The 18322-nt window shown below is 48.5% G+C and overlaps 5 protein-coding genes across 5 annotated transcripts; 2 read left to right on the top strand and 3 right to left on the bottom strand.

The window, feature by feature from the left end:
* Window positions 1–121: 121 nt before the first annotated feature.
* LDX57_008040 (TFIIH/NER complex subunit SSL1) lies at window positions 122–1328 on the top strand (the record flags this gene model as incomplete). The annotated part of the gene is made up of 4 exons (XM_046089762.1): window positions 122–348; window positions 471–806; window positions 880–1166; window positions 1279–1328. The coding sequence occupies 4 exons, from the start codon at window positions 122–124 to the stop codon at window positions 1326–1328; spliced, it is 900 nt and encodes a 299-aa protein (XP_045945734.1).
* Window positions 1329–4908: 3580 nt separating this feature from the next.
* Window positions 4909–6446, bottom strand: LDX57_008039 (uncharacterized protein; the record flags this gene model as incomplete). The annotated part of the gene is made up of 3 exons (XM_046089761.1): window positions 4909–6090; window positions 6140–6250; window positions 6318–6446. 3 exons carry the CDS (start codon window positions 6444–6446, stop codon window positions 4909–4911), a joined length of 1422 nt encoding a protein of 473 aa, XP_045945733.1.
* A 2966-nt stretch (window positions 6447–9412) lies between these two features.
* LDX57_008038 (uncharacterized protein) lies at window positions 9413–10366 on the bottom strand (the record flags this gene model as incomplete). The annotated part of the gene is made up of 2 exons (XM_046089760.1): window positions 9413–10092; window positions 10168–10366. 2 exons carry the CDS (start codon window positions 10364–10366, stop codon window positions 9413–9415), a joined length of 879 nt encoding a protein of 292 aa, XP_045945732.1.
* Window positions 10367–13518: 3152 nt separating this feature from the next.
* On the top strand, window positions 13519–18174 carry NdufS1 (putative NADH-ubiquinone oxidoreductase, subunit G). Its single transcript, XM_046089759.1, has 7 exons — window positions 13519–13768; window positions 13829–13852; window positions 13914–13965; window positions 14017–14031; window positions 14100–14122; window positions 14183–16064; window positions 16123–18174. The coding sequence occupies exons 1-7, from the start codon at window positions 13651–13653 to the stop codon at window positions 16223–16225; spliced, it is 2217 nt and encodes a 738-aa protein (XP_045945731.1). The 5' UTR covers window positions 13519–13650; the 3' UTR covers window positions 16226–18174.
* Window positions 16065–18174, bottom strand: LDX57_008036 (uncharacterized protein). The gene is made up of 5 exons (XM_046089758.1): window positions 17827–18174; window positions 17553–17770; window positions 17188–17494; window positions 16591–17111; window positions 16065–16496 (listed from the first exon to the last, which is right to left on the bottom strand). The coding sequence occupies exons 1-4, from the start codon at window positions 17996–17998 to the stop codon at window positions 16714–16716; spliced, it is 1095 nt and encodes a 364-aa protein (XP_045945730.1). The 5' UTR covers window positions 17999–18174; the 3' UTR covers window positions 16065–16496; window positions 16591–16713.
* Window positions 18175–18322: the final 148 nt, after the last annotated feature.

Here is an 18322-nt window from a genome sequence, read left to right as displayed (position 1 = left end):
GATGAACACCTGATCTTTTCTCTCTCTCTCTCTCTCTCTCTCTCTCTCTCTCTCTCTCTCTTGCCTCATTTTCGTCACATCCATTCCCTCATCCATCCCTCTTTTTCAAACCATCACCGTCATGGCAGATTCCGACGAAGAGTATCTTGGTGAGGTTTCCGAGGACGAGAACGAGGGCAACCTTCATAATAGATCGCGAGGGGATACGGCACCTCGCCCAAGGAGAAAGAGGCAGCGCGGAGGCGCGGAATGGGAAGTCTCCCGGACCTGGGAGTCCTTGGTGGAGAGCGCAGATGGCACAATCAGCTCGGCTGTAGACGGACTTCTTGAAGCTGGAAAAAGGAAGAGGTAAGCTTTGCGGAAGAGGACGAAAAATACCCTGATGTCTAGCAGTACAAGAAGACTGCCTCTCCATTCGGTCAATGAGGCTGAATTCTCTTGCTTTCCCTTTGTTTATTTCTTGCTTGCAGGCTTTTGAGGGACACGACGCCGCTACAACGAGGCATCATCCGCCACCTGGTTTTAATCCTCGACCTATCGCAGTCTATGTTGGAAAAGGATCTCCGACCGACGCGATATCTTCTTACGCTCCGGTACGCGCAAGAGTTTGTCAAGGAGTTCTTTGAACAAAACCCAATCTCACAGCTTGCCGTTCTCGGTCTGCGCGACGGCCTTGCGACTCGCATAAGTGACATGAGTGGAAACCCTACGGAGCACATCAGTTCGATACAAGCTCTAAGGGATCAGGACCCGAAAGGCCTTCCTAGCATTCAAAATGGGCTTGAAATGGCTCGCGGTGCTCTTTTGTACGTTTCGCCCCTGTATCGGCGTCAACAGCGACGTTAACTGCAGACTAATGTGTCGGTTCTACTATTGAAGTCATACTCCAAGTCACGGCACTCGCGAGATTCTCCTCATATTCGGCTCCCTCCTTTCCTCCGATCCTGGCGATATCCATGAAACAACAAACACCCTTATCGATGATAATATACGGGTCGGTATTGTCGGCCTAGCCGCCCAGGTCGCCATCTGCCGCGAACTCTGTGTGAAAACCAATGGCGGCGACGACTCGACGTATGGCGTTGCGCTCGACGAGCAACATTTCCGGGAATTGATGATGGATGTTACGACGCCGCCCGTCACATATTCCCAAAAGCAGTCCACAAGTTCGCTCCTCATGATGGGGTTCCCTTCTCGTACTGTCGAAACATACCCGTCTCTATGCGCGTGCCATTCGAAGCCTTCTTGTGGAGGCTATCTGTGCTCACGATGCAACAGCAAAGTATGCGGTCTCCCTGCCGAGTGCCCCACGTGCAGCCTTACCCTAATTCTGTCAACACATCTCGCTCGGTCATATCATCATCTCTTCCCTCTAATAAATTGGGTCGAGGTTCCATGGTATCGAGCTTCGCTCAGTTCTGTATGCTTCGCTTGTGGCGTACCCTTCCCTCCTGTACCTTCCGAGGAACAATTACAAGTAGCGGAGAGTCAGAACAAGGGAATGAGCATAAGCAGTCGCTACGAATGCACTGTTTGTAGGAATCATTTTTGCATCGACTGCGACCTCTTTGCCCATGAGGTCGTGCACAATTGTCCAGGATGTCAAAGTCGGACGGCCAGTTCGGCGAATGATGATCTCCCTAAGGAAGGGTCTAGTCTAGATGCAATGGACACCTCAGCATAGTAACGAGAAATCATAAGGTTTGAGGCCTTTATGTATGTATACGTACACGAGAAAAATGAAAAATGATACGATGATGGGTCCTGATCTATCGCCTCCTTATAAAGCCCTCTCGACCCGCCCGCACACCCCGCACGTTTTGCCTTTGTCAGAACTAGTTCCCCACATACGTCAGTCGACTCGGCCTCGGCTGTGAGTTTATTTCCTTGCGATCTTGAAACCTCTACCCCGTACACAACCACTGCAACCGACCAAGGAAGCAATTCATGCCGCAATCGAAAGTCGATTTCCCTCAAAAACTGTATCTTGCCGTCCCGCCCTTTGACTTGCATCTTTGCCCTTCAAGTTGATCTTTAGCGTCACTCTATGGACTCTCAGCCGCTCTCACAATCCCCGTCGAGTCAACCTCCAGGCTGTACTCCGGCGCACGAGGACACGGTGCCGAGGTTCCAACCTTCGGCAATTGAACAATTTGAGAAGCTGGGCTCGTACCGGTTTAGTGATGATCCTGAATTTTCTCAAGGCTTATCGGTGATACTCGGTCACCCTGATAGACCTGTGACTGAAACGGAACTCCTCCGCGAAGATGACCTAGTCCTACAGGCGAAATGTTTTTACTATTCAAGGTAGGCCTTTTCAAATGATCCCACGGGTGAAGGGCTTACAGTGTTAATACTCCCTTCTCTTCTTCTCCAGAAAAGAGAGGCTTGCGGAGCCGTTGAATTTCCAAGATTATAAGGCTTGGCTACAAGGATCGTCGCCTTCAACAAGATCTCCAGGTTCATGTGAGAGTAAGGCCATGTCCGAGCAAATAAGTCCTCGCACAAAGCAGGATTCGACACATACACAGGGGGACCCTTCGTATCCCTCCTCGTTTGCACATATAGTCGATCTCATCACCTCCGGCCAACCGATTCCTGGTATCCAGCAAATTCCAGACACCGTCTTAATGGGCCATGATACCCCGAGTACCAAGCCAAAGAGACGCAAGCCGTGGGAAAAGGAGAGTCACTGAAACTCTCGATTTGCACGATGTACAAGGACGAATGATTTTCTCCCATGTCTCTTGTGCATTGAGGCGAGGTTGTGATTACTCGGGACGGCTGTGGCTACAAGAGCGTGACGGAGAAAGGTATAGAGTGAGATATCTCCCTTGTACAGGCCTCGGAAAGCTCCATAAAAACTGTTAATTTCGCTGTATTAAGGGGAATAATAGTATCAACAGGTTAGGAATCGGTCAGAGATGGGACATAACAGATGGTCATCGATAGGTAGACTCGCGACACGTAGTACTGTCTCTGTAAACCAAAGCTTCTCCATAAACAACCCACACTTGTAACTCTGTCTGTACTCTTGTAAAATCTCTACCTCCTAGCAAAATATTAATTGCCTGTTAATAAGTCGACACAAGGTGATAGCCACTGATAGCTCTTATCCTTCACTCACCAACGCACATTATAACATCTTCGTATTCTCCCAACCCTTGTTGAAAAAGGCAGAGCTCAGAAGAATCCATGGCATAGATAGAGTGAGAGATCATGTTCGCGTTCGAAATTTTAAATAGAGAGAAAGAGAATGTCATGCTATGCATGCTAGGATTGGAACACCGCTTGTCCAGGGTCCAGGTATAAAACACCGTGAAGTCTGATTCGCAAAAGACAATTGATTCGTTCCTTAGAAGGCAGAACGGATTTTCCATAGGCTTCCCTTAGCGGAATGGCGGATAACCGGGATTCCATTGATTTCCGCGACCAAAGCGTGCTCCATGTTGTCCTGGCACCTGGAAGCGGTCGTCGCTAAAGTTGTTGAATCGGCCTATCTGTATGCCCGCACCTGGCCCGGGGCGTGTTGCATGAGATGGGTTGCAGCATAACATGGCTACGCGTGAGCCGAATTTCGATCCGCGGAGTGAGACCATGTGTTTCCTGTGCCCATGATTAGAAGACCAGCATGGGCTTGGAGGGTGAGGGGCATTTCAGAGTGTCATTCCCATTTCGACATAGCAAAGGAAGAAAGTTCAAAGAAAAAGCACTTTTGGATACCTTATATGACTTGCTACCAGCTCACGGTGATGAGGTGCAGCATTCATTAAAATCCATTGAATGAGATAGTTCCCATATTGATCACCGGCAACTGCGTTATCTTAGTACCAGAGAAAAAAGAGACCAGGGCTTTTGAACCTACTGTCAATCAAAGGCATTCTCGGTCGATCGGTACGTCCGGTGCATACTCGGGCAAGATAACGATCCAAGAACTCAGAGCCCCCTATCTTCAGACATTTCTCTACAATCTTTGACGCGAATTGATCCATGCTGTAATCAACTGCCCAGAGAACAATGTGCTCAACAGCACGGTTTTTGTCGTGAGGTGCACCATGCTCACATATGTGCTGAATGCACCAGTTTCCGAACTGTCCATGAGCGAGTATATCAATTTTCGCAAGCACTTCTTCAATTGCTGGGCGCTTTGTACGGGTCAGTCTTATGGTTGTTATATTGAAAAAAAAAAGAAAAAAGAAAAATAGGAAGTAGGGAATCTTGGGAGTAACTGTACCTTTTCATCCTCTACACAGTTTTCAAAGATGTTCTGGACCACAAGACTTCCAGTTTCTCCGAGAGCAACTTCATGCCACATCCCACGCAGTGCATCATTGACTTTGGCCATGATTTGTGGAGGCTCGCCGCTCCAGCGTAATTCAAAAAGTTTCTGCCAGACATGACAAGCGTATCGGTGGATTACTGTTTCAGGAATTCTCCGTAAGAGTTCATGGACCATCATGGCTTTTGGCTCCTCGGGTACGCAGTCAAACGCCTTTTGGATGACATGGCATCCAAATGGATCCATGCTAAGGCTTAGCGTATTGCCCTTGATCGCATTAGCGATGGCGATTATTTGCTCTGGGGTTCCATGTTCGAAGCATCGCTGAACCAGGAAGTTCCCGAAACGGTTGATCATGAGAGGATAAGCCTGGTGTACGATGGCCTCTATGATCTCGTACTTTTGCTCCACTGTTCCAACTTTGAGTTTTTGTTGAAGAAAAATAGAGGCTTGCTGGTCGTTATTGCAGACAATCTTATCCACAATATATCTCCAATCGCAGGAAACATTTTTGTCCAAAAGCCGTCGATAATTCAGGGGCTCCAAGGGGGAAATGTAAGTATGGGCGGGCGCCCCTCCAACCTAAAATGTCTAAGTTACCATGCACAATAAAGTGAAACACAAAAGGATCAGATTCTACCAAGACTCACCGGTGAGGATGTCCATGGTACAGCACCCGTGTTCGTGGCCGAAGTGAACTCAGCCGCCGTTGGGGAAAGCGGAGTACCAGCCGGTTGTTGATGATACGAGGGAACTGGATATAAGCCGACTTGCTGATAAGCAGTTCCATGTCGGCCGGGTGGTGACCTAGAAGCAGGATTGTTTGGAGAGCCATTCGTGAATGTGCCCCAGGGAGAGTTCTGCGCTGGGAAGCAAGATCCACCACGGTTGGACTGGGAAACAGGCCTACGTGACCCGAGACCTGTTCCCTGAAGGTATCGAGCCTGCTCCCCTGGAAGTCGTGTATCAAAATTGGGCCCGGATGAGCTGCTGGAGAACACCCGGTGGGAATGAAGAGAGGCGTTTCCAGGAATGTTGGGGGTGTGAATTGTTGACGTGCCCCATAGACTGCTTGATTCTTGGCTCAATGAGCTACAAGGAACTGGCAAGGCATCCCCGTAAGATTTGTCGGGATTTGAGGCATTGGAGCCCATGCTAAACGAATGTTGAGTTGGGGAAATCCAGAATCTCTGAGCTCTGCTGTATGCTCCAGCGGAAAGAGCATCCGAGATATCCGATTGAGAGTCATCTTGTCCAGTCCACCCGTCCAGCAGTTGGTTGAATGGCGGACTGGTTGCGTTGAACGCGTTTTGTAAATGACTGATCGTCTGCTCGGTCACTTCACGACCATTGAAGTCCGCTTCAGAAGGAGGGCCAAGGGCTTGATCCAAAGTATGTTTGATCACACGGGTTTGAGCCAGCTCTTGTTCTTGCAGGGCGATCTTCGAGTTGGCAGCAAGCAGTTCTTGCTTCAAGCGAAACACTTCCGAGGCCCCGGTCTGTGTCATATCTGGTTCAGCGGGATCTATTAAAGTAGATATATCAAACGGCTTGGGTGTGGGAGTGCTTGGCAACATGCTAACAAGCTTGGTGGCATCCACATAGCCCTCTGGAATTTCACTATTGCCTGTGAGGACACGCTTTCCCCCGTCGGAGCAATCTTGCTGCTCAGGTATCTTGGCGAAAGCTTCCAAATCCACAAAAGATTTGACACCTGTCGACTGGGGTCTGGGAGAAAGTTTGGCAAGCAGTTTCTCCATTTCAGAAGCCTCGGGGACTATGTTGGTATTCAAATGGTCCAACTTCTGCTTCTAGGATTGTAAGTCATGCTGAAGTTCTGGATGTTTGCAAGAGTCTGACCTTGTTTGAGGGGTTATCTCCAGCCTCACCAGCCACTGGTTTGAAGTTCCCAAATTTGCAGGACAACAAGGGTTCAAGGTGGCCGCCGGAGCCGGCCAAACTCTTCTTGCTCTATGAGCAAAGAATTAGATCAACTCAGGCTCCGACATTCATGACTAGCTTTTTTGCAACAACTCACCGATCCTTCGCAGTCAAATGATAAGCTTCTCTCGTGGGTGCTCGATTCAATGCTTTCATCGGTCAAAGGCATTCCTCCCTCGAAATTCTTGTGGCTAGCATTTGGGGACCCTGTTGAAAATAAAGACATTTTGCACAGATTGATTCCAGAGCCTGTCTTTGATGGATCCAGGAACCCAATGCTGCAAGAGCAGAAACAAGAATCGAGAGAAGCGGGAGAAGGCTGAATTCAGGATGATTGTGAGACGTTACAGTTTCCAGAATCCAAGTTCAAGCAGGCTTGTTCATGAACTGAACAAGAAGAATTAAAATGCGGTCATAAGTGAAGAGATAGGCCTGATCTCGTCGCAGAGTGAGCCTCGAGATAGATAAGTAGTAGTTAGAAGAGAAGATATCGGAAGTTTGAACATTCAATATATTATTTCAGAAAAATAGATCTTGGGAACCAGAAATAAAAGGACTAGGAAGTAGCAATGGAGAATCCCAACAATTGCCAGGAAAAGGGAGAAAGGGGAGGGGAAGGGAAGGGGGGAGTGAGGTCAAGTTGAAAAGGAAATAAGGAAGGAACACCTGATTCGAGTCAGCAAGAAGGGAGCTGTCAAGAGTTTCATTTGGGAGGTCTCCACACTAAGATCAATTCTTCAAACGGAAAAATAAAAACCGAAATGAGTGTTTTTAAATGTAGGCATAAATACCAACCGTAGGTTTCTGGCGTTCAAAAGCCCGGGTGCCTTCAGTGCCTACTGCTGATTACCTACTAGCGGGTGGCATCAGGTCGGCTTTATAAAAAGAAAAAGAAAAGAAAAGCAACCCCTACCAAAGCATTGTACTACGAAAAAGCAAATTCAACTTGCGTAGGACGCTCGATTTAGTTAGGTCAGGCTACTTCCAAGGTGGCTGTGGATCTGCGCGTATAAAGGAACCCGATGATACTTGCCAGAACTTATCAAAATGCCCGGCAGCATAAAGTCCAGCATGACCTTTCCAGCGGCAGGCATCACTCAGTATGATAAAATCGGGCTGACCAACTCCAGTTAGTGTGGGAACAAGGCGTGCAGCTTGTTCTAGGCCGGATATATCTGCCCCCCATACCACAAGCTCGAGTCGTTCGTTCTTCAATGGACGAAGAAAGAGCGCGCCCATTCCAGCCTCGAACTCATAGCGGAAGTCGATGCGTTGTTGATCCCCTCCAAAGAGATCATGTTGTCCAGGGCCAAGATAGTGTGGTCTCTTAGATAAAACCAATTGATCCTCGCTCACAGTAATTGGGAATGCCTTGAGTTCCGAGTGCGGTAGATCGTTTCCTAGCGCAAGAGTCAAGATATTACCGTCTATCAGCCGTCGGCCTTTGTGGGCTGCGCGGGAAACAGTATCGTTGTATCGAATCGTTAAGAATGAATCTGCACCGAAATATTGCAAAAGGTTACGGCTGATTTGAAGTGCGATGTGCTCAACTTCAGGCGAGCACGAAGCGATTGCGAATGGTCCTTCCGAGTATAGGATAGCATCCATTGCACCAAGCTGACGACCATGTCTTTGAGCTAAACTCATCCAGGCGTGGTTTTGGGACAAATTCCATTTTCCGCGTGCATCCTTGAAAAACCAGGTTTGTTTGTTCTGATCTATGTTGATCTCGAAGGGGTCTTTTGCACCATCAAGTACCAAGGAAGTAGGCAGTTCTGTACGGTCAGGTTTGCCTGAAAAGTGGAAACGATGTATGTTTCGAGTCTTGAGATACCACACTCCACTATTGATGTCTCGTGTAACTTCTATTTGGCCATCCACATCAGGCGATTGTAGTTGATCAACATAAATGCCACCCTTGGATGACATATACCCACAGGATGGTATGGTCACTGTGAATGAAGTGGGGATCTTCGAGAGAGATTCAGAACGAGCATGTTCATGGTAGAACCTCAATAGGGCCGGGGATGTCATCACTCCTTCATACCAATGGTTTTTCCCGACTAGTTCCTCGTACTCGGACGGCCAATGTTCTTCTCCTAGTAGCTTGTGCATGAGGCGAGAGTGATATACCGGGACATTGTCATCAATTGCGCCATGCTGCTGTAATACTGGGATTCCAGCGAGGTTGCTCAGTAGCCGTTCATGTTTGAAACTGGAGCGTGACTTTTGAAGAACTGAGAAGAGCAAAGGCTCAGATTCCTGCCACATGGTATAAGGTACGTAGTCTACCATATCAGCAAGATAGCCGCTTTTGAGTCAAATATCCAGGCACATACTTTCTATTGACGAATATCCCGACACGGGCGCCAGGGCAACAACGCTGTCGGGGTAGTGAGTGGCAAGATACCATGCACCTTGGCCTGTATATGTTAGCGAACGAATAATTAAATTGGATTGGATATTTTGATGGGGTTCAGACCCCCGTTTGAGTGGCCGATGACTATCCAACTAGAATGTGATAAGTCCGGTCCTTTCCAGGGAAGATTCTCTATCCATGATGGGACTGCGTCTACGGCAGCCTTGATATCAGAAGAGCCCCAAGAGTCTGAAGTGATCAGTAATTGCTATTGTCCATCCTCGGTGAAAGCGTAAGTTTGAGGGTAAGTCTTTCCAATGAAGCGAGGCTTCAAAACATTAGGAAAAGCAAAAGCAAAAGCAAAAGAAATCCTGTAAACTCACGCCAATCATCACCACTCCAGGAGGTGACACCGCTTGGAAACAGCATCCATGCGCAAACCCCATACGCGGCATCCAACATTCGGCGTACTTGCATGCTATCTGCTTCGAGCCCTGCGCCATGGAGCGCAATAATGACCGGAAGGGACTCGTTCCCTTGACATGACTTTTTTGGTGGGGCGCGCAATATGGCATACGAGACGATGTTCGCAGGGTGTAGATAGGTAATCCTTTGAGCCTCTGATAAGAGCCTTCGGGGTAAATTAACCCTGAACGGCCGAGTGCATCGAATTTGGCTATCTCCTTTTCGTACTCTAAAGCATATTTCGGCGGAGACCTCATTTGTCGGAGTATGCCCGGCACGAATCTGGAATACAACAGGCCTGATCTGGTATGGAGATAGATGTGAAGTCTTCTCGATGATAAGTTGGAGTTGGTCGCCCTATCCAGCTGTTACTTTGGTTCAGAACTTTGAAGATTCCTCGAGGTACCAACATCGGAAGACTCGATGGAGAGAATTTCGATTGGATCAGGAACGTTGTTTTGTACATTCACCGATGCCCACGAGCTGCCCAGCGTTCCATCGGTTAATTCTGGTAGGATCAGACTGTGTTCATCCACGGTAAGATGATCATGGCGTATATCTGCTTCCATTGTGACCTCAATGGTGGGTTCTCCTATACCGCCCATTGCCCGAACATCACGGACTAACCGTAGTTCTAACACATTATCGCCTGGTGGCAGGCTTAGAATGATGGGCACTTTATGATAGCCATACACATCGCCGCCAAAATGTCGTTGACCGTTGATGGAGAATTCTAGTATTCCTTCAATAAAGATAGCAACATTCTGGTTGGTTCCTTTGTTCAATTTCAAACGACCGCGCGCCCAGGCCTGATATTGCAGACCAGGCCATCCATAAACGGAGCTAAGATGGCCCCAGTCTATGTCAGGGAATTTCACTACTAGCTTGGCTTTGGCTTGATCCGAAAAGGCCGAGGTGTCAGCTCTAAGCAAACCCCATTTAGCAGTTCCGTTGACAGCAAGAGCACTGTTGAATACCGCACTGGTATTGAATGGCAGCTTGGAGAATCCGCCCTCGATCTCTAGCGGGTCTGCACCCCAGACGGATTCTGAAAATATACGTCGTGATAGGTCAATTAAGCTCGTTCAGTATACGATTAGAAAGGTGCAGGCGCACCACTAACCTCGTGTGCCGCACCGAAACGGACCGAGAACTTGCCAGTCCTCAGAGTACGAAATCTCTGGAGAGCCTTGACCGGGCAGGGCTTGGTTAAACATCCACTGGTTCATGAAGCCCAAACTGGCTTCCTGAAAACTTGCTGCCAATTCGAAGACCGAGCCTATTATAGGTATTAAGAAGAGGTATACCAGGAAAGGTTCCATGTTGCATGGGATTCATTCGACATGGGTCTTGGTTGTCATGGCGGAGTATGTTACTTAAGCTAACTCCGTTGGCAATTCCCTAGTCACGTGTGATGGGCTCAGTGTGCATAAGGGGGGGTAAAGACAATATAACAAAACAGAGTACCTAGGTTCTATGCTAGGTAGTCTAGCCGGGTATCTAGGGTACATATATATACAGATACGGGAACTTATGTAAGGATGAAGATAAGCAATCCACAGCATATCCATTTAATCGCTGGTTAACCCTGAAAATTGATATACTTCGTATGGAAAGTCAACTGATGAGAAGAAATCCCCGAGGGGTCTGGGAAACTAACAAACTTCTACGGTGTAACTATGGTCGCGGCTCTTAAGTTAGTTAGCGCGACTAGGGATTCGTCATCCACCACCCACTCGGCGAGTCGGCCGGCCGTAACTGCTTACTTACCTCGATACTGGAAAAGGCCGCAAACGTTACTACGGAATGGATACCTGGGTTTCAATTCCCAAACCCCTCCTAAATCGATTCTCTAAATCGCCTCGCCCAAATAATAGAGACTTACCTTCGCATACGCATCGAAGAATTAACACCGTCTCTTTATCCGACTGACTGTCTGGGACTGTTTGTTTTAAAACACCAACGCCCAGCTTCAATTCTTGATTCAACTACAACGCCACTTCCAGCATAGGGGGAGGATTCTTATCTTTCTGGCAACCGGGGAAATGACAACAACCACCGTAACTGGCTCCGGACGACGTGCATCTATACGACAACCAGAGTTGCAAATACCAGCGAAAACCTCTACCTCTCAATCAATGACCAGCCCGGTGGACAAATTCCCACCATTCAATGATGATCTATACGACACAGCGGCGACGCGCGAACCACAATACCCAGCCTCTTCTATCAGATACACGCAAAGTGACCGCTGGGAACCGCGGAAAGCGAGTTATGCCCCTCAGGAGATCAGAAACTCGAGGCACAAACCAAGGAAAAGTATCAGTGAGGCAATCGGCACCATCAGAACACGCAATGCCAGTGTGAGCGCCAACGCCCAGGAATTGGCACAGGCACTTGGAGCGCCGGTCTCGTATAAACTGATTGTAAGGTTATCGGTCTTATCTACCGGATTGTGGCTAATTGTTGTCTAGGTTCTCTGCGTCATTTGGTATCTAACCTCCGCCGTCACAAACACATCCTCAAAGTCCATATTAAATGCCCTCCCAAAACCCATCACTCTCACGATTATACAGTTCGCCTTTGTGTCAATATGGTGCCTACTACTCTCTTATCTTGCAAGCGTGATTCCTTGGCTCAAACACCATGTACCGGCTCTCAAGAATGGCCTCCGCTATCCATCACGACACATCATCGGAACCACATTGCCGTTGGCAGTCTTCCAGCTTGCAGGTCATATACTTAGCTCCATGGCTACTTCACAAATTCCCGTTTCACTGGTGCACACCATTAAGGGACTGTCACCCCTTTTCACTGTCCTAGCATACCGCATGTTTTTTCGCATCCGGTATGCTAAAGCCACTTATCTATCGCTTGTTCCCTTGACCTTAGGGGTCATGCTTGCTTGTTCCACCGGGTTCTCTACCAACTTCTTTGGCATAATGTGTGCACTACTTGCGGCTCTGGTGTTTGTTTCCCAGAACATATTTTCCAAGAAGCTCTTCAACGAAACGTCTCGAGCAGAATCAGAGCCTCAGTCCCCGGACCGACAAAAACTAGACAAGTTAAATCTGCTTTGTTATTGCTCCGGATTGGCCTTGATCTTGACTTTACCGATCTGGATGATCTCAGAAGGTTATCCTCTCATCTCGGATTTTCTACAAGATGGTGTCATCTCTCTATCAGGCAAAAAGAATTCTTTGGACCATGGGGAGCTCTTCCTCGAATTCGTCTTCAACGGCGTGTCACATTTTGCTCAAAACATCCTGGCCTTTATCTTGATATCGATGACATCGCCGGTGTCATACTCAGTGGCGTCTTTGGTCAAAAGAGTCTTTGTCATTGTGGTCGCGATTGTATGGTTTGGCAACTCCACTACCTATATCCAAGCTTTTGGGATTCTTCTCACTTTTCTCGGACTTTACCTCTATGACCGCAATAGCCACGATGATGTGGCAGAGCAAAGAGCCAAAGCCGACCACTTCCGCGCAAAAGAGGCCATTCTTCCCTTGAATGTCTCCACAGAAAAGACATGGAGTACCGGTGGGTACGACTTCTTACCTGCGAGACAAACGGGCCAATCCACTCCAGACGAATCATCGTCCATCCCAAGTCATCCTAAAAAAGAGGACGATCGACCTGGCCGTATCCGCCCGCGGGGAAACAGTAGTGCTCGGAATTGGCTCCCCCCCGGCACTAAACAAGAGACAACCTGGCACCCAAACGATTCCTAATTAGTTCTCCCTGTCTAACCCTCGCCGATCAGTTAATCAAATATCAGGCTCTACAAGTGTATAACTGGTTTATCATAGTGCGGGATGGATGCGATACGACAGCCGCAGGAAACCTATCCTTATAACCGTGGGAAAGACATACATAATGGCTCGCTCGAAACTATGTAAAAACCCAATGTACTTCAAAGTTCTTTAATTCGACGACAGGCCCCGCGCCCGGAGTATTTATCGGTACTATGTTGACACCATGAACACAATTACAAACGAAATGAGGAGTCTACGTGGGAGCTGTATAGAATGAGTGTCATGTAGAACTCAAGAAATTGAGAGAGCATGTTTTGAATTTGTTCTGAGTGGGTATGGAAAAGAAAAACTTGGTGGGAGTGTTAGAATGTTGCCGCTGTCAGTAAAGAACTAGACCTTCATCAGACAAAACCATGATCATCAAATGAACATGGTGATGGCCCTAAGGAGCTCCAGCTCAGGGCACGGTTTTCTTGGGTCATGTAGCAGAGGAGGCAGGAACAGAGGAAACCCTACCACCTACAATAATCAAGCCCGTGAATGAGTTTGGTACGGAAGAAGAAGAAGAGGAAGAAGGGGAGGAAAAGTCGGGAAAAAATAAAGAAGTAATGCTGCTGAGTAATCGGACAGTGGAAGGCGCGCTGGATTAGCTGTTTCCCCGATAGCCGAGCCAATCCGCAGCCGGCAATTTGCGAGTGACGGACCGGTGTCGAGCAAGAATCCGAACGAGCCAAAAGTGCTCTTCAAGTACCCCGGTTCCCAAAGCACGACGCCTGATAACTCCATCTTCCTCCCTCCTAACCCCCGTATTACATATTTTCTTTCCTTCAATTCGCCTGCCCTCCAGCATGCGGCCGCAGTTGTATCGTGCGGCCGCCCGGTCTCTCCGGGTCCCAAAGGTCAACAATTATCCTAGGACCTTTGTTTCGACAACCCCTCGCTCTGCTGAGGTGGAATTGACAATTGGTATGTCAAGGTAGTTCTGCAGGAGGCTTTCTATGATTTTGCTAATTGTTTCGACTTCAGATGGAAAGAAGGTCTCTGTAGAAGGTAACTCGAGCTTTCAATTGCGCGATTTTCGTCGCTCGTTAGCCACTGACACCCTCGACAGCCGGTTCGGCCCTTATCCAGGCCTGTGAGAAAGCAGGCGTGACGATTCCAAGGTACGTCGCTATATAACCCAGTCGTTTTCCATCGCTGACAGTCTTGAATAGATATTGCTATCATGAGTATGCTACACCTCCCCCTTTCCAGAAAAAAGTTGCGTCGTGCCGGCAGCTGCTAACCACAAACATAGAAAACTGTTAATCGCAGGCAACTGTATGGCATACTGAAACCCCAAATTCATCTGGCAATCGATTACTAACCATATCATATTAGGCCGTATGTGTCTGGTGGAAGTCGAACGTGCTCCTAAGCCCGTGGCATCATGCGCCTGGCCTGTACAGCCTGGAATGAACGTCAAGACCGACTCGCCCCTTGTGCATAAAGCGAGAGAGGGTGTTATGGAATTCCTCCTCGGAAACCATCCTCTTGACTGTCCTATCTGCGACCAGGGTGGAGAATGTGACCTGCAAGACCAGTCCATGCGCTATGGTGCCGATCGGGGGCGTTTCCATGAGGTTGGTGGCAAGCGTGCTGTTGAAGACAAAAACATTGGCCCCCTGGTAAAGACGTCTATGAATCGGTGTATCCATTGCACCCGCTGCGTTCGATTCATGAACGATGTTGCAGGCGCCCCGGAACTCGGAACAACCGGCAGAGGAAACGACATGCAAATTGGAACTTATCTGGAACAGAACCTCAACTCTGAGCTCTCTGGCAATATCGTCGATCTCTGTCCTGTCGGTGCCCTGACATCAAAGCCTTATGCTTTCCGTGCTCGCCCTTGGGAATTGAAACACACTGAATCGGTTGATGTCCACGACGCCCTGGGATCTAACATCAGGATAGACACCAGAGGCATGGAAGTCATGCGCATACTTCCAAGGCTGAATGATGATATCAATGAAGAGTGGATCAATGACAAGTCCCGATTTGCTTGCGACGGCTTGAAGACTCAGAGACTAACCACACCCCTGATCCGAAGGGATGGCAAGTTCGTCCCAGCAACATGGGAACAAGCCTTGACTGATATTTCTTCGAACTACCAAAAGTCACAGCCGGGAGAAAACGAAGTGAAAGCCATTGCTGGACACCTGGTAGATGCGGAATCCCTCGTGGCCATGAAAGATCTTCTCAACAAACTTGGCTCGGATAACTTAGCTCTGGACCAAGCAGGTGGCGGATCACCCATTGCCCATGGCATTGATGTTCGCGCAAACTACCTTTTCAATTCTAAGATTTACGGAATTGAGGAGGCCGATGCTATCCTTTTAGTTGCAACAAATCCACGCCACGAAGCCTCTGTCCTTAACGCACGCATCCGCAAGCAATACCTTCGCTCTGACCTTGAGGTCGGATTAGTAGGGGAAGAGTTTGACAGCACCTTTGAATACGAACACCTTGGCGCCGATGTTTCTGCTCTGAAGGCCGCTCTTTCCGGTAAATTCGGCGAAAAACTTGCTTCGGCTAAGCGACCCATGATTATTGTTGGCAGTGCTGCGACCGAGCACCAGGACGCGAAGGCGATATACGAGACCGTCGGTAGTTTCGCGGAGAAACACTCGAACAACTTCAACACCCCAGAATGGCAAGGATACAACGTTCTTCAGCGTGCTGCTTCACGTGCTGCTGCCTTTGAGGTTGGATTCACTACACCATCTCCCGAGGTCGCCCAGACGAAGCCTAAGATTGTCTGGCTTCTTGGAGCCGACGAAGTTAGCCCGAGTGATCTTCCTAGCGATGCGTTTGTCATCTACCAAGGGCACCATGGTGATCGCGGTGCTCAACTGGCTGATGTTGTTCTTCCCGGAGCGGCCTACACTGAGAAATCAGGCACTTACATTAACACTGAAGGTCGTGTGCAAGTCACTCGCGCGGCCACTTCTTTGCCCGGTGCCGCACGGGATGATTGGAAAATCATCCGCGCCGTCAGTGAGTTCCTGGGTGCGCCGCTTCCTTATGATGACATCGAAGCTCTTCGCGATCGAATGGAGGAGATTAGTCCCGTCATGCGCAGATATGATGTCGTCGAGCCAACCTCGTTGAGCTCATTGAGCAAGGTCCAGTTGGTCGACCAGAACAAGGGCATCAAGCCGACTGAAACACCTTTCAAGAAAATCATTGAAGACTTTTACTTTACTGATTCTATCTCCCGAAGGTATGAACCACCCCCGACTTGTTGACTCGTTGAGTCGTGTTGCTGACCAACTACACAGCTCGCCCACCATGGCTCGCTGTTCCGCCGCTAAGGCTACTGGCAACCCAGAAACGAACTTTATGGCTGCTGGTGAAATGTCTCCACAAGCTTTGTATGGTTAAATCTTGAAACCCCCAAGTGGCTCTGGTCCCTTGGTATGTGCTAGTTATCAATTGGTCTAGGCGTTGTTGTTTTAACACCTATTCTCCGGCCCCTTTTTTACTCCTGTTTTCTTTGCCTCCCTTTTCCCTTGTTATCAGTATTACTATTTTCTTTTTTTTTTACCTTCCCCCCCTCCTTTTTTCATTACCGTCAGTTATTGTCTTCGCTATCTCGTTGCCATGTGCTCTAACCGCCCTCTGGTAAAATATGAGACATGATTAGTGGCCAAATCTGTACATAACATTCAGTTAAAACCAGTTCCAGGGGTATGCGCAAGTTCCTTGAATTTTTTTCAAAATAAAAAAAGCTTGTTGAGGGGTCAAACCTTAGTCAATATGTACATTTCGTCATAGAGGGCGGCGCATGGGTATGTAACGTCCTCTCGAACAAGCTCAATTCTTTTGCGGAGACAGTATGGGCAAACTGTAATACTGGGGAACCTGGCAACTCATAGTTCATCATCGTCCGTCTCTCCTGCAGATTCCGCATTGCCTTGAGCACCTTTTCCGGGTGGCATTAGCCCGGTGGCTGGAAGGCCAACCTGTGAAGGAGTCGCGGCACCGTCGTTAAAGGCAAGGTAAGCAGACGAATTCCTAGCATTCACGCCGTGCTGTTTCTCCACGCCATCGTGGGCCGATGACTCCCCGTCACCGACGCTGCCTTCTGTGCCCTCGTCCATTTCTCTGGAGCTTTTCTCGTCCGAAGCGGAGTCCGTCTCCACTTCTTCAGAAACAGCTTTTCCTTCTGATCCACTGTCTTCGGGGCCGCGAGGATGACGCTTCCCCAGGGGTTTCTGCTGGGAACGGGCTTGATGCTTGGGGGAGCTTGGCGTCTGGATATATGGATCTAAAATGCCATACACAATCGATATTAGTCAGATCTACTTACCGCCGATATCATACGGAGTACAGTCAAGTCTTACCCGTTTCGGGGTCTGGTTCTGCGGTATTCAGCAGTCTATGTTGGTTGCGAATCTTCAGCTTCTTCTCGTTTAGCAAACGGACAAGGTTTGCCAATAATCGTTCTTCATGTTGCTCCTTGGCGGCAACTAATTGCTGGAGTTGATCGTTAAGCTGATCAATCATATGCTCAGCAGCGCAGGCACGATCCTGGAGTGCACGGCAGCGTTGTTCAAGGGCATTTGAACTAGCGATCGCCATACTACACCAATCGAGAAGTTGGATTTCTTGCTCATCGTCTTGCATTAGGGTCACGGATCCAAGCCTTTGCTATCATTCATTCGTTAACCAAAAGACGTCGCGTGTGGTGATCTCCACGAGCACATACAGTGATTCCTTCTATTCTCTTACGAATGCTGATGACCAACTCCTTGGGTGCGCTGCGAGACTCACAGATCGTAGCTGACGATTCGATGCCATGGAACGATCTCATGTCGCCAACAGACTCTGTGGCCTGCCCAAAGATATACCAGACAACTTGGGCCCATTCCTCATCACTGCCGTGGTAATTCTTGGCACGTAAATCCTTCAAGTGGGCTCGCCGGACTTCAGAGCCTTAGCGGTTGGGAACCATGCAAACGTTTTGGCGGTATACGACTTACCCGTCTGAGTAAATGGATTCTCTCCTTCTGTCGCAACTAGGTCTAGACTGGAAGCAATGCGATCGGAACTAGCAACACGAAGGAGCACGGATGATTCAGGGTGGTCAGATCTGGGAATGCGCAGGACACGCATTCCCGAGTGAGACTCGGAGGGTGGCGGCACGGTATTCATAATCTGCAAATCGTGATAAAGAAGAAAGAGAGTAAACTGAAATGGGAGGGTATCTATATAGAAATCGCCACAAGAATAGGCAACTAGCACCAACCGTTGCCTAGGTAGTACGGAGTAGTAGGTAGGCGGCTGTTCATAGTTCGGACACAACAACGATCTATACCTTAAGGTACCTAGGTACCTTACCTCTACGCGTATGACTACCTATGTACTGTAAGTAGTACAGTACAGGTACTCTGTACCTTGGTTCAGTACCTAAACTGCCCACCCCTTTTTGCACGTATGTATTTACGTATATGAGTAACATAAGATATCTACCTAGGT

Source organism: Aspergillus melleus (genome assembly GCF_016097325.1).
Source record: "Aspergillus melleus strain CBS 546.65 chromosome Unknown contig4, whole genome shotgun sequence".
Lineage (NCBI taxonomy): Eukaryota > Fungi > Ascomycota > Eurotiomycetes > Eurotiales > Aspergillaceae > Aspergillus > Aspergillus melleus.
The sequence above is the reverse complement of the archived record's forward strand: the minus strand, read 5'-3'. Positions and strand labels throughout refer to the sequence as shown.

Bases quoted from the DNA above. Each gene is read 5' to 3' on its own strand.
- LDX57_008036 (XM_046089758.1), bottom strand. From the start codon at position 17,998: ATGAATACCGTGCCGCCACCCTCCGAGTCTCACTCGGGAATGCGTGTC. The intron at 17,771-17,826 runs GTAAGTCGTATA...AAGGCTCTGAAG, and splicing joins GAATCCATTTACTCAGACGG to TCCGGCGAGCCCACTTGAAG. The intron at 17,495-17,552 runs GTATGTGCTCGT...AATGAATGATAG, and splicing joins AGAGAATAGAAGGAATCACT to CAAAGGCTTGGATCCGTGAC.
- NdufS1 (XM_046089759.1), top strand. From the start codon at position 13,651: ATGCGGCCGCAGTTGTATCGTGCGGCCGCCCGGTCTCTCCGGGTCCCA. The intron at 13,769-13,828 runs GTATGTCAAGGT...TTTCGACTTCAG, and splicing joins TGAGGTGGAATTGACAATTG to ATGGAAAGAAGGTCTCTGTA. The intron at 16,065-16,122 runs GTATGAACCACC...CCAACTACACAG, and splicing joins ACTGATTCTATCTCCCGAAG to CTCGCCCACCATGGCTCGCT.